At 43.0% G+C, this 15198-nt stretch overlaps 1 protein-coding gene across 4 annotated transcripts in view; it reads right to left on the bottom strand.

Moving 5' to 3' along the window:
- Window positions 1-15198, bottom strand: part of MOGAT1 (monoacylglycerol O-acyltransferase 1) — a 90205-nt gene that overhangs the window by 35314 nt on the left and 39693 nt on the right. For 2 of the 4 annotated variants that reach the window (XR_008482292.2, XM_078328684.1), the window contains exon 6: window positions 14490-14604. Coding sequence is in view for 3 of the 4 variants with exons in the window: in XM_078328684.1 (XP_078184810.1) it covers window positions 14490-14604 (115 nt within the window). In the remaining variant the exon portion in view is untranslated. Of the gene's footprint in view, window positions 1-10607; window positions 14605-15198 lie in introns of those variants that run through there. The other 2 variants (XM_002749832.6, XM_078328685.1) reach the window with 1 other exon arrangement.

Here is a 15198-nt window from a genome sequence, read left to right as displayed (position 1 = left end):
AGTGGTGCACACCTATGATCCCAGCTACTTGGGAGGCTGAGGTGGGAGAATCACTTGGGCCCAGGAGGCAGAGGTTGCAGTGAGCCATGACGGCACCACTGCAATCCAGCCTGGGTGACAGAGTGAGACCCCATTGCCACACACACAAAAAATGTCTTTCTACCGTCCCTTCCAAAGGTAGAGAGAGCTGCTAGCTAGCTAGGCACTAGATACCAGGGTTGTGCAGTATTCTTTGCCTATGTTCACTAATGTGCCTAGGATCCTACTTTGCCTGGGACTGAGGAGGTTTCTACTGAGGCAGGAGAGAAGTAGGACTTGTCTTCCGTGCATCGGTCAGGATTCTCACAGATCAAAACAAGGATGTAGTAAAGAAATCAGCCAAAACCAGCTAAAATCAACATGGCAAAGCAAAGCACCTCTAGTTCCTCTCACTGCTCAGTGTACACAGTTACAATCCTTTAGCATGCTAAAAGACACTCCTGCCAGAGCCATGACAGTTTACACATGCCATGGAAATGCCCAGAATTTACCTTATATGGTCGGAAAAACCCTTGGTTCCAGGAACTCCACACCCCTTTTTTGGAAAATTTATGATACCATGACCCTCCTTTAGCATATAATTAAGGAGTAGCTGTCAGTGTAGCTAGCCAGCAATCCACAAGGGCCACTCTGCCCATGGTTAGCCCTGCTCTGTCTCTGGAGCAGCCATTTTTACTCTGTTATCTTGCTCTCAGATTCTTTCCTGTACAAAACTGAGAACCCCCCTGGGCTGAGTTTGGGGTGTGTGTACATCACTAGGACAGGATCTTTTACTACTAAACCAGGGAAGTCTCAGGCAAACGGCGACAAGTTGGTCACCCCATCTGACTCCTTCGCTTGAGCTTTCCCTTAGCGCCTACCTAAATCTTCCTCATCCTTACATGCCCAAGTCAATTCCATCCCGCCGTGACTCCCTTCCAGATCCCTCAGCCAGAACGAATCTCTCCACATGCCCAAAGCACTGGGTTGGTACTGCTCTTTTGACACTGGCTTCACTCTCTCTCCTATGAGATGCTTCTCGAAGTGTGAGCCCCCGAGAGGGCAGCACACACGTCCATGCCTCGGCTCTTTTCACCAAGTCAGCGCTTGATCACAATTTTCCATCACACACTGGGAGAATGCACTGAAGCACTGGGCCCCATGCTGCATCCAGGCTTCTTACGCATTTATTTTGAGTCAGGCATTGTTCTGTTGCCTAGGTTGGAGTGCAGTGGTATGATCATAGCTCACTGCAGCCTCAATGGCATGGACTCAAGTGATTCTCCCACCTCAGCCTCCCAAGTAGCTGCGATCACAGGCATGCACCACCATGCACGGCTAATTTTTAAAATCACTTGTAGAGATGGGGGTCTTGCCATCTTGTTCAGGCTGGTCTTAAACTCCTGTCCTCAAGCAATCCTCCCACCTTGGTCTCCCAAAGTGCTGGGATTACTGCACCTGCCTGGATGTCTTATTTTTTTTTTCCTTTTTTGAGATAGAGGCTTGCTCTGTTGCCTAGGCTGGAGTGCAGTGGCACAATCTTGGTTCACTGTAATCTCTGCCTCCCAGATTCAAGTGATTCTCATGCCTCAGCCTCCAGAGCAGCTAGTATTACATGTGCCTGCCATGGCCCGTGGCTAATTTTTATATTTAGTAGAGATGGGGTTTCCCCATGTTATTAGTCAGGCTGGTCTTGAACTCCTGACCTCAAGCGATCCACCAATCTCAGCCTCCCAAAGTGCTGGGATTAAAGGAGCAAGCCACCTTGCCCAGCCTGGACTTCTTAGTGTTTACTGGCACAAACACACTTTACAACCTGGGCCTTAGCCCCACCATAACAATCTCTGAATCATGAAGAGATGCAGGAAATTCCAATTTAATCTGGTAACCACAAACAAAGCTGAAAGTCATTCTTCAGTGAATTCTTGCCAAATAATTCTGGCAAAGAAATAATCCTGATGGAACTGAGAGAATTAGCAGAAAACACATTACATACCCTCAATAGGGTATCAGACTAAAGTCACTGCATCCACATGTTTTCAAAATCTAGAGCCCAGAGCAAAGAGAAATCACAGGCAAGATGGAAGAGAAATTTCTCCTTTGAAATAATGGTGGCCCTAGGGCAGTTTCTAAGCCTGTCAAGATGTTGAAAGGGAAATAATCTCTGCAATAAAGGCAGTCTAGAAAGGTGTGGTAAAGACTTCCATAAGATCCAAAAGTTTACGATCAGTGGTTCCTTATGAAGGATTCATAAGGATTCTCTGGCCACAATCACCATTTGGGCACACTGCTTTGCGTAAGCTTTGTCATCTAAATGTCTACTGCAGTCAGGTCATCCTGATGGGTTGTTTCATAGAACCCTCAACAATAACAGTGGAAACATGTAGCTGTAAAGGTCACCTTGCCTATGCAGATCTGAACAAAGCAATTTTACTATTCTGTTTTCACATGACTATTTGAAGTTGCTGTAATATCACCCATCAACTTGTCACAGTATTTAAGGGGGAGGAAATGGACTTTAAAAGTCTCTCATAATTTCAGCTAACATCTTCAGCTGTCTACCTGTCTAGGTAAGAGGTAGAGAATTCATAACAGTAATCAGGTAAATAATAAAAATCCTTATGATAGTAGTCTGATGGGGCTAGGAGAGTTTGAACTTCTGGTATGGTTTGGCTGCGTCCCTTCTCAAATCTCATCTTGAATAGCTCCCACAATTCCCATGTGTCATGGGAGGAACCCAGTGGGAGATAATTGAATCATGGGGTGGGTTTTCCCATGCTGTTCATTTTAGTGAATAAGTCTCATGAGATCTGATGGTTTTATAAAGGGCAGTTCCCCTGAACATGCTTTCTTGCCCACCACCATGTAAGCTGTGCCTTTGCTCCTCCTTCATCTTCGGCCACGATTGTGAGGCCTCCCCAGCCATGTGAAACTGTAAGTCCATTAAACTTATTTTTCTTTGCAAATTACTCAGACTCAGCTATTTCTTAATAGCAGTATGAAAATGGACTAATACAGTAAATTGGTAGTGATTAATGGGGCATTGCTATAAAGATACCTGAAAATGTGGAAGCAACTTTGGAATTGGGTAACAGGCAGGGGTTGGAACAATTTGGAAGGCTCAGAAGAAGATAGGAAAATGTGGGAAAGTTTGGAACTTCCTAGAAACTTGTTGAATGGCTTTGACCAAAATGCTGATAGTGATATGGACAATAAATCTCAGGCTGAAGTGGTCTCAGACAAAAATAAGGAACTTGGGAACTTGAGTAAAGGTCACTCTTGCTAAGACTGGCAGCATTTTGCCCCTGCTCTAGAGGTCTGTGGAACTTTAACTTGAGAGAGATAATTGAGGGTATGTGGTGGAAGAAATTTCTAAGCAGCAAAGTGTTCAAGAGGAAGCAGACCATAAAAGTTCAGAAAATTTGCAGCCCAACAATACGATAGAAAAGAAAAACCCATTTTCTAGGGTGAAATTCAAGCCAGCCGCTGACATTTACATAAATAATGAGAAGCCAAATGTTAATCACTAAGACAATGAGAAAAATGTCTCCAAGACATGTCAGAGGTCTTCACAGCAGCCCCACGCATCACAGGCCTGAAGGCCTAGGAGGAGAAAATGGTTTCGTGGGCTGGGAAACCTTGCTGCTTTGTGCAGTCTTAGGACTGGGCACCCTGTGTCCCAGCCATGGTTAAAAGAGCCCAATGTACAGCTCAGACCATTGCTTCATAGGGTGCAAGGTCCAGGCCTTGGTGGCTTCCATGTGGTGTTAAAACTGTGGGCACACAGAAGTCAAGAACTGAGGTTTAGGAATTTCCACCTAGATTTCAGAAGATATATGGAAATACCTGATGTCCAGGCAGAAATTTGCTGCAGGCATAGAGCCCTCATGTAGAACCTTGTTAGGGCAGTGCAGAAGGGAAATGTGGGGTTGGCATCCCCACAGCAATTCTTCACTGGAGCACTGCTTAGTGGAGCTTTGATAAGAAGGCCACCATCCTCCAGACCCCAGAATGGTAGATTCACCAACAGCTTGCACAGTGTACTTGGAAAAGCTGCAGACAATCAATGTCAGGCCATGAAAGATTGTTTTGGTATTATTTCAATAACAGTAATTGAATCATGGGGTGGGTCTTTCCTGGGCTGTTCTCATGATCACAAATATGTCTACAAGATCTAATGATTTTATAAAGAAGAGTCCCTCTACACATGCTCTCTTGCCTGCTGCTATGTAAAACATGTCTTGCTTCCCCATTACCTTCTGCCATGACTGTGAGGCCTTCCCAGCCATGTGGAACAGTGAGTCAATTAAAACCTCTTTTCTTTATAAAGTACCCAGCTTTGGGTATGTCTGTATTAGCAACATGAGGACAGACTAATACAACTTCTAAAGCAGAAATCGTTCCTTTAGACTGCCAGGAAAGGGCTAAAAAGAGGCTATACCTTCCTTCAGAGGGATACCATTTCCAAGATAATATTTCATTCAGGCAGCACCAAGTGTGTTTCTACCATCTGTGGCTGATATGAACATCCCCTGGAACAAGGACACACCATGCCCTGGGATGTGAGAGGCTCTTTAATAGAAAACTTAAAATGCTTAGTAAGAAATGTGTAATGACAGGTAACTTCCTCTCCTTGTCTCCTGTCCTTCCTCCTCAATACCACTTCATCTCTTCCTTTTCAACTCTTCCCTACTTTCCTGGTCCTTGACCTTACCTCTGAGAAAACACAAGTTCTCGCTGCTTCTTGCAATTCAACTTTCCTCTTTCCCCACTTCCTGGGTGATGGACAAAGCAGAAGCCAATGCTAAGAGGAAAAAAATACATAACAGAAGCAGGTAGAAAAGGGAAGTATGTGGGTTGACTTCTCATCAAATGATTCCCTGGCTGGAAACGTTACCTATTGCCTCCAGAGCTCTCAGTGCCTATAGCCACAGACATGCTTGTGACCTGGTTTGAAACAGCAAAATGTGTTGCTCTCCATAGAAATGTGCTAGAGCCTCCCTAGGTCACATCCCCAGTGCCTCCATGTAATCACACTAAGTTCAACCGACCATATCTTACTCAAAACATAAATCAAATTCATCTTTTTGAGACAGGGTCTTGCTCTGTCACCCAGGCTGGAGTGCAGTGGCATCATCTCTGCTCACCGCAACCTCTGCCTCCTGAGCTCAAGCCATCTTTCCACCTCCGCTTCCCAAGTAGCTGGAACTACAGGCGCATATCACCATACCCAGATAATTTTTGTATTTTTTGTAGAGAGAGGGTTTCTCCATGTTGCCCAGGCTGGTCTCAAAGCGCTGAGCTCAAGCAATTCTCCCGTCTTAGCCTCCCAAAGTGCTGAGATTACAAGCAGGAGCCATCACGCCAAGCCCAAATTCAGCTTTCAAGGTATAATTCATTGCTAAATGAAACACATTTGCTGTTATTAATGATTTAAAATTTCCTTTGTTTTGGTATTATTTCAATAACAGTAATGAATCTACATCAATATCTCCATCTAAATATGTAATGTATGAACCCTATATAATACATAAACCCTTCCATAAATCTTGTTACAATTCTTTTAGATGAATGAAAATTCTATATTCATAGATCCAGTGTTATTTTTAAATTAAGTCAATTTGAAATGATAAACTGTATGATTCTGTTCTTATATCATGAACCAACCTGAGATAAATTCCACCATTCCTTTACTTCAGCAGCACATAAAATATCAAGGCCAGGTCAAACTAAAGTTTACATTTTCTTTACATCTAGAATTTTTTAAGGTGTTGTTGGAGAACTGGAGAAGGCAGCAAAGATTCTTCTTAAATTTGGAACATGTGGTCATCTTACAAGAAACATGTCAAGGTACTTAGAAACACACACCTTTAGTGTGCACATGTAAGAAATAAAATGAATTTAAAGATACAGTTTTGAAAAGCTATCTTTCCCCAGCAAATTCTTTGTGGACCATAGTAATAGCTTCTAAAAATCAAGACTTTTGACTGCACAAGTGTTCTTTTTTTTTTTTTAATTTAAATTTAAATTTTGTTGAGACAGTGTCTTTATCTGTTGCTGGCTCACTGCAACTTCCACCTCCCAGGTTCAAACGATTCTCCTGCCTCAGCCTCCCAAGTAACTGGGATTACAGGCGCCCGCCATCACACCTGACTAATTTGTGTATTTTTAGTAAAGATGGGGTTTCACTATATTGGCCAGGCTGGTTTCGAACTACTGACCTCAGGTGATCTGCCCGCCTAGGCCTTTCCAAGTGTTGGGATTACAGGCGTGAACCACTGTGCCCAGCCAGGTGTTCTTTGTAAATACTTAACTTTGACAACAAATATTAGCCCATTTATGAAACTTTCTGTATTGTCCTTTTAATAATGGGTATACCATTTTGCCATTATATAAAGGGTCCCCAGGCGCTGTCCTTAGTGCTGAGGATGGCTGCTGTGCTCATTGGATTTTGGAAAAGAGGGCTGCTCAGAAACAGCTTTAGAACAGAATCATGACTTAGAGAGATCCAGAAAGAACCTTAGCCTTTCTGTCTCGTCCTCTCCTTTAATAGGTAAAGGGTATGCAATTACCCAGAATCTCACAGCAAACATCACATACCCTCAAGGCTTTTGGGTCCTATATCCAGAGCATGAGGCCTGGCAAGAGGACCTGGTATTACTGTGTCTGAGCCCCACCACCCGCCATCAGGGGTGCTTCAAGCACAGTTTTTAATCCCTTGGAGCCCCAGTCTATAGAATAAAAACAGTACCAACCTCATAGGGCTATTTTAAGCGCTAAATGTCACAACATACATAAAATATTTAACCCTGTATCTGGCACCTCGTAGATGAATGGAAAATGTTGACTATTGTTTTATATGATAACACAATACATAGTATTATGCTACAGTGTAATGAGAATACTGGGAAAGGCCGGGCACGGTGGCTCACACCTATAATCCCAGCACTTTGGGAGGCCGAGGCGGGTGGATCACGAGGTCAAGAGATCGAGACCATCCTGGTCAACATGGTGAAACCCCGCCTCTACGAAAAATACAAAAAATTAGCTGGGCATGGTGGTGCGTGCCTGTAATCCCAGCTACTCAGGAGGCTGAGGCAGGAGAATTGCCTGAACCCAGGAGGTGGAGGTTGCAGTGAGCCGAGATGGTGCCATTGCACTCCAGCCTGGGTAACAAGAGCAAAACTCCATCTCAAACAAAAAAAAAAAAAAAAAAAGAGAGAGAATACTGGGAAAAATTAAAGTCAAGCAATATTTTACACCACAATACAACAGCATGTTTTTTATCCAATAAAATACTTTAAAAAGAGGTTGGAAAACACTGATTTTGATGATGAACACCAGGTACACCAACACGTCTCAAAAATCAAGGCAGAAGCTTTATCCTACAAAGCGCTGACATCCAAAGGGAGGCTACTTCATTCTTGACACAGAAAAGAATTTCGCTTTTAGTGTCTTTCATTATTTTGGCAAGTGCGTGACTCACTCGATTTTATACCACAGCTTTATTGGGATATAATTCACATACCATCCAATTTACCCACTAAAATGAAGAACTTGGGTAGGGGTTAGTATATTTGCAGCACTGTGTAACCATGACCGTGATTTATTTTAGAACATTTTTCATTACTCCAGAAGAAACCCCATGCCATTAGCATTAATTGACTTGATTTGTAATCTGCAATTCTTTCTACTAGTTTTTGAATATTTCTGAATCCGAGAAGCCTCTCTGTGTTTCCAACCACATGAGACCATGGCAGCTGGTCGACTCGCTTCCTCCTCCATCCGCACTTCTTTCATTCCTGTCCACCTGCAGCTTTCAGTTAACCCCACCCCTGCTTTCTGTTGTATCTTGTATTCCATCAAGAGACGTTAAAGTACCGACTCCTCACTCTGACGTTTGCAATCCTCACAATTTCGCACCAGTTCTCTCGCCACTATTCATCCCCAATCTAAATTAATTCAGCTTTCCAAAGTATGGGAGATGAAAAACATTCTATCCATAAAAACCACACTCATAACGTTATCATTCAGGCATAAAAACACATTTATTGGTCAAAACGTTTACAAATGGAAAGCTTTTAAAAAACACACTATAGCACATCCCATGTAGGAAATATAAAAACTTCACAGTCTCCTATGAAGATTTTAACAAGTAATAAACTGTGTTATTCCATAGTTTTGAGTGATAAAAAGGAGGTAGCTTCTTAGATAAATTCTACCTCTTTTTACTTAGGGAATTAAATTATTTCTCATAAACACATGAGTAAATATCATTGTGATCCTGGATAAATTCCAGTAGCAATTTGATATATATAATTTGTGATTACATTATATATAATTTGCGATTTTTATATATATATAATTTGTGATATGTACAGATATGTAAAACATCTGCGTGTGTGTGTTTGTATATGCACGTATAGATACACATGCCAAGAAAGTGAGACAATCATTCTAGCTCACTGCATTTCTGGAGGAACAGAAAAAGTGACAGAGGCAGAGGAAAAGGTAGAATTATCAGATAAACCTACACCTCCGATGAGACCTTATTGCCCTGACAGACAGAAGGCCAGGCAGAGGCCATAAGATACAGGCAGAAGTGACCTTGAGGATCATTCACTCTTAACCCTATTTACATAGGAAAGAATGGAGCCCAGGTCACGTAGCCAGTTACTAAAAGATCAAAGGCTGAAGGACTATCTAGAACAGAAGACTGGAGCGTAGAAAAGAGTGGGGCAACCAGGTTCTCATTCTCTGATTGCCCCTACATCACTGCACACCCATACTGCAGGGTCTAGAATCCAATCAGAAAGAGTTCAGGCTCCAAGTTGGTCTGGAAATGGAGTAGGAGAGAATTATGCAGCCCTTGGGAACAGCAGGAACATCGGGTTTATGTCTGTTCTTGAGAGAGCCTAAGATGATTCTTCACCAGAACCTAAGAGCTATTTAAAAAAAAAAAAAAAAGCAGCTGTGATAACCCAGCTGAATGAGGCTGGAGCCAGAAATGAGTCTGGGCTTAGCACTGTCACTGAGGTGACAGAAGTTTGGCCTCCACCTCTGTTGAGTAACAGGATTGCTCTGGCCTGCATTAATGATCACAGAACGACTGATGAAGATTTTTTTCTGGTTCTGTCAGTTGCCATGGGCATATGACACCTTGCCTTATTCACTCCTCCAATACATAAGGCTCTAGAGGCTAAACTTGTTGTTGGAAACTTGGACTTTGCCCAAGACACATCACCAAAATAGCTCTCACAAAAGGGAAAAATCAACAATGATGTATACCGGCCCCCAAAAAGAAAAATGTTCTCAGTGCCAATAAGATAGCTTGCTTCAGCCCTATTTAATCCCTTACTTCAAGTGGATTTTTAATCACACTCTTTTTTTTTTTTGACACTTCTGTTTTATAGGAGGATTTTTAGGTTTATTATTCAGCAATCATAGACCAGCAGTACCACCTGCTCGATCTGGGGCAGAGTAATACGATGATGGAGTTATTTTTCATCTGCATGAAACTTCACTGGGGTTCAACTGCTTCATCGGCAGGAGGAATAATTAGGCAGATGGTGAAGTCCCTTCTAGTGCTAAAATTTGCCTTCTTTGGCACAATCCACAAGATTTCTAGGTTAGTGCACAAACATTCCCCAAGAAACTGCTAGAGACCACCTCTGTCTGGGTCAGGATCGAAATGCAAACAAGATCCAGATTCTGCTACTGAGGAAGTCATCATCCTACGGGTTAACATGGATTGAGATAAACTTTTTCCTTTTGATAGAAGATTGTAAGGCACTAAGCTGCAGGTGTTTGGGAAGGATTGACTATAACAACAAAAAATATAAGATACTAGAAAAATCCCTTTGTTTTTAATATAAAGAACTGTTCTGTGTTTGCTCTCCTAGAGAAACTAGGGCAACTGGTTGGTTATTTTAGAAGTCGCTCTGTTTTTCTTCCTTACAAAGATATACAAATTCTACTTGAAGTAACTCCTCCAGCTCTACAAATAGACATTTGGCCACTTAGGTTAAAAAAACAAATATGCTGTAATCCCAGCACTTTGGGAGGCCAAGGTGGGTGGATCACCTGAGGTCAGGAGTTTGAGACCAGCCAGACCAACATAGTGAAATCACCCCATCTCTACTAAAAATAAAAAATTAGCCAGGTGTGGTGGCACATACCTGTAATCCCACCTACTTAGGAGGCTAAGGCAGGAGAATCACTTGAACCCAGCAGGTGGAGGTTGCAGTGAGCTGAAATCACGCCATTGCACTCCAGCCTGGACAACAAGAGTGAAACTCCATCTCAAAAACAACAACAACAACAACAACAACAAAAAAAAAACCCTACAAATATGAGAACCAGCCATCTTGGGCTACTGGAAAAAGCAGCCAATCAACAAATCCCGTCAATGGGATCTCTTGTCAGAGGAAAACTATAGAGCTAATGCACCCCAAAACTATTTTCATCTTTATCACAAACTTTAGTAGGCTGCATCAGTGAGGTAGTTTGAAAGAAATGTAAAGTTACAGATGTGCGGACATTATAACCAGATTCCGTCTCCATGCTTCTTATGATAGAAACGTACATTCTACGGAAAGCAGGAATTTCACTTTTAATGCTATGCATACAATAAAGATTCACCCATCATCCCTAAAGTACACACATTTGGACTGTTTTCACAGTAGTTGCCAGGGTTTTGCAGCAAAATATCTAGCATCATTTACTGTTCCCCTTTGAAAAGGGCGAACCTGGCTGTCCTTCATAAGCACTGAAGCTGCAACCTTCAATGTGAGCATAATAGACTTAGCTAGTCATCAACAATTTTATTTTCTTGCTGCAAGAGAAAAGCAATGACTCAGGCTGTACCCAGGATGCAATGGAAACACAGGGAAAATTGTCCAAATCAAACAGCATACATGCACGTCTTCCCAAGGAAATGTTTCTCTTATAGTGTTCCAGGGTTATTTCTGTTATCATTGTTTTGCCTTGCTGTTTAAAAAAAAATTTTTCTTTTTCAAGATGGAGTTTCTCTCTCGTCACCCAGGCTGCACCCAGGCTGGAGTGCAATGGCGCGATCTCGGCTCACTGCAACCTCTGCCTCTCGGGTTCAAGTGATTCTCTTGCCTCAGCCTCCTGAGTTGCTGGGATTACAGGTGTGCACTACCATGCCCAGCTAATTTTTGTATTTTCAGTAGAGACGGGGTTTCACCATGTTGGCCCAGGCTGGTCTCGAACTCCTGGCCTCAGATGATCCACCCACCTTGGCCTCCCAAAGTTCTGGGATTAGAGGCATGAGCCACTGTACCCGGCTGCTGTTTAAAATTTATGTGCAATTACCTAGTAGATGGAAACCTTACAATGGAAGAGATCTCCATCAACCCATACTAGTGAATATGTCCAACAGTTGTCTGGTAGCAAAAATTCATATCAAAAAATTCATTTGCAATCTACAGGACTAAATGGAACTTACAGGTATGCTTTGCATACATGAATAGACTTCTGGCATGGCTGAATTAAGATCTCTAGATATTGCAATATGTAAAGAGATAACCCCATCATCCCCGCCCCCTATCATGTGTACTGAAAAATAACATTTTATGTATGCCAAAATTACAGTTGCTTATGCCTAGATTTTTAATGGCAAAATTTTAGATAATTTCATGAGAGCGAACTTTTTTCACTTTTTAATGCCTCTGATTTACAAGCATGGGCTTTAACTGCCTGATAGATAAAAAAGCTTGGTAGATAAAAGCCTGGTCTCTCAATACTAAGTGTGAGATTAAAACTCATACCTCTGTGAAATCGCAAAGATGATGTGGCATGGTCTTTTAATAACCTGCTCCAAGGGGATACAACTCATGGTTTTTGTTTAGTTTAGTTTAGTTTTGTTTTGTGAGACAAGTCTTGCTCTGTCGCCAGGCTGGAGTGCAGTGGCGCGATCTTGGCTTGCCGCAATCTCTGCCTTCTGGGTTCAAGCAATTCCCCTCCCTCAGCCTCCCAAGTAGCTGGGACTATAGGTGCACGCCACCATGCCTGGCTAGTTTTGTATATTTTAGTAGAGACGGGATTTCACCATGTTGGCCAGGCTGGTCTCGAATTCCTGACCTCAAGTGATCTGCCCACCTCGACCTCCCAAAGTTCTGGGATTATAGGCATGAGCCACCACGCCCGGCCCAACTTGTCGGTTTTAAAAATAAGTGAAAGGCCCTGCTTTGATCAAGCCAGGGTCAGTGGACTCCTGGATTGCTCAACAAGGGTGAAATCAAAGGGATTCTGGCCTAAAAACCTTCCTGTAGAACAACTGAGAAGTTTCCGGGTTTTGCATTTGTGTGTGTGTGTGTGTGTGTGTGTTGGTGGGGGGGGGGGGGCGGTTACATGCTTTCCTTCTTAAGGTATTACCCAGCATGATTGCACTTTGCTGTGACTAAATCTCAATCCGCGCCCTAACCCAGAGCTGAGTATTTAAAAATTGGAAACCTGAAGACCTATTTCCAATAAGTGGGGAGGCAACTCCATAAAGTTGCCTACAAGCACTCACATCTAGCAGTGGACATGGTTTAGAAATAGACATTCTTCTTGTCCACTGACTAGTTACTTAACACTTAGTGACTAATTATCAGAAACCTCTTTCTGACTTGCTCCCTATCAATTGGTTTACCAGTTGTTGATTACTGGTGCAGAACAATCAGACACAGCAAATATTCTCCTTCTGCGTGCAATAGCGGATCTCGGCTCATTGCAACCTCCACCTCCTGGGTTCAAGAGGTTCTCCTGCCTCAGCCTCCCAAGCAGCTGGGATTACAGGCATGTGCCACCATGCCTGGCTAATTTTGTATTTTTTAGTACAGACAGGGTTTCTCCATGTTGGTCAGGCTGGTCTCGAACTCCCAACCTTAGGTGATGCATCCATCTCAGCCTTCCAAAGTGTTGGGATTACAGGCGTGAGCCACCGTGCCCAGTTAGGTGGGTCTTATCTTAAAACAGGTCTCTTCCTATGGTGTGGCTTTAAAAATTCTCAGCTTAATGGCAATGTTTGTTTGCATGTTCAGCTACAAATACATTCATCAAACAAATACTTGTTTTGTGCCTACTAAGCACCATAAGCTGACCTGGGCACTGAGGGGACATCAGGAAGCAGGAAGGGCAAAGTCCCTGATCATGCTGGGTCAGAGAAGAGTCCAAAGCCTGGCAAACTATGAACTAGACATATCTCACCAGGGAGAACACTCTCTTTTAGAGAAAATTTTATGATGAAAAGGCCATTCAGGAAGAAAATTAACACCGTTTCTATTAGCACAAAACCTTTTTGGAATTTCCAGAATTTCTAGTCCTAAATCATGTGGAAAAGCCTATCTTCCAAATAGATTTCCTTCTCTACAGCAAAGGAGCATGATTCTAAGCATAAATAGAAGTGAGGAGACAGCTCCCGTCCACATGAGTTTTTGTATGACCAATAGATCCCATTTTGAAAATGGCATAAAAATCCTGCGCTGTTGTATAAAAATGTGCTGTTGGTATGACCAAAGGCTCAAACTAAGTATTCAAAGTATCCTTGGTCATTAACAGATGACCTGTTGAAGCAGAAAAAATATTTCCTCCAGCTGTATACGGCGAACTATTTTACACACTGTCTCCCAGACGGCTGGCTGCGGTGAACGTCAGCTGTCGCACTTCATGAAAACACCGCCTTAAGTTATTGTGATGTTTAGTAAAAGGGTTTAATTAGTATTATTATTATTTGAGACAGTCTCACGCTGTCGCAATGGCATGATCTTGGCTCACCACAACCTCTGCCTCCTGGGTTCAAATGATTCTCCTGCTGGCAGCCTCTGAGGGGCTGGGATCACAGGCATGCACCACCACGCCCTGCTAATTTTGCATTTTTAGTAGAGATGGGGTTTCTCCGTGTCTCAAACTCCCAACCTCAGGTTATCCACCCACCTCAGGCTCTCAAAGTGCTGCAATTACAGGCGTGAGCCACCACACCCAGTTTAATTTTTGTATTTTTAGTAGAGACAGGGTTTTACCACATTGGCCAGGCTGGTCTCAAACTCCTGACCTCAAGTGATCTGCCTGCCTCGGCCTCCCAAAGTGCTGGGATTACAGGCAAGAGCCACCACGCCTGGCCAGGTCTAATTATTTTTTGAAGCTTTCTTTTGTTTTTTGAAGCATATGAATAATTCTAAACCTGCTCATAACCTGAAAATGATTTAGCCTTCATAAGCAAGGAAAATTATTAAAAGTCTGATAGCCATCTCCATCCCTATCCTACAGTTGTCTACTGTGCTTGTATTTACCACAGATACATCAGCATTCATCACCATAAATGATACTTTTCTGTTGCAAATCTGACGCCACAGGCAAAAGAAAAAATAAACTTATTTAAAATACTTATTCCCACAGTTGTCCTTTACGCCTTATTCCAGTCCAGTCATTTAAAAATGAGAGTCTTGTGCTCTGGAATGCCATACTTTCCTTTGTGCTCCTCAAATAATTTCCTAAGCTCCTCCATATAGGTCTGATGTAACTCCTCAATCTGCTCCAGGGTCGGGTGCAGAGTCTGACGCACAGGGATCGGGCGGCCAACTGCGGAAAGAGATAATACATCATACGTGAGGAACTAAAGCCACTCCACCACAGACCGCTGCCTGTAATACACAGCTGCGGACACAACTGCCAATCAGAATCCCTCGAGCCTGCTCATCCCATCCTTGTTTTGTTTCACTAGCTGCCTACAGTGGTCACACCATTCCATCCGATAACAAATAAAGAACTTTCTTCCGAGGCAGACACTGCATTGTCAGGACCCTGGTGGTTTGGACTTGGAGTCAAATGAGCTACTGTGCTGACTGCAGCTGGGAGGTGAGTGGACATAGCTGTGTGTCCACGTCACCAGCTTCCTCCCTCTGGGACAGTTGACAGCCAGACCACAGTGCCCTGATTATTACTGTGAATCCTCGAGTCACATGGCAGTCCTGTAGTCTCTCTATCTCTTTTTTTTTTTTTTTTTTTTTTTGAGACAGAGTCTCATTCTGTCACCCAGGCTGGAGAGGAGAGCAATGTCACAATCCCGGCTCAAGACAACCTCCACCTCCTGAGTTCAAGCAATTCTCTTACCTCAGCCTTCCCTGAGTAGCTGGGATTACAGGCTCCCACCACCATGCCTGGCTAATTTTTTTT

Source organism: Callithrix jacchus, chromosome 6 (genome assembly GCF_049354715.1).
Source record: "Callithrix jacchus isolate 240 chromosome 6, calJac240_pri, whole genome shotgun sequence".
NCBI classification, from domain to species: Eukaryota; Metazoa; Chordata; class Mammalia; order Primates; family Cebidae; genus Callithrix; species Callithrix jacchus.
The sequence above is the reverse complement of the archived record's forward strand: the minus strand, read 5'-3'. Positions and strand labels throughout refer to the sequence as shown.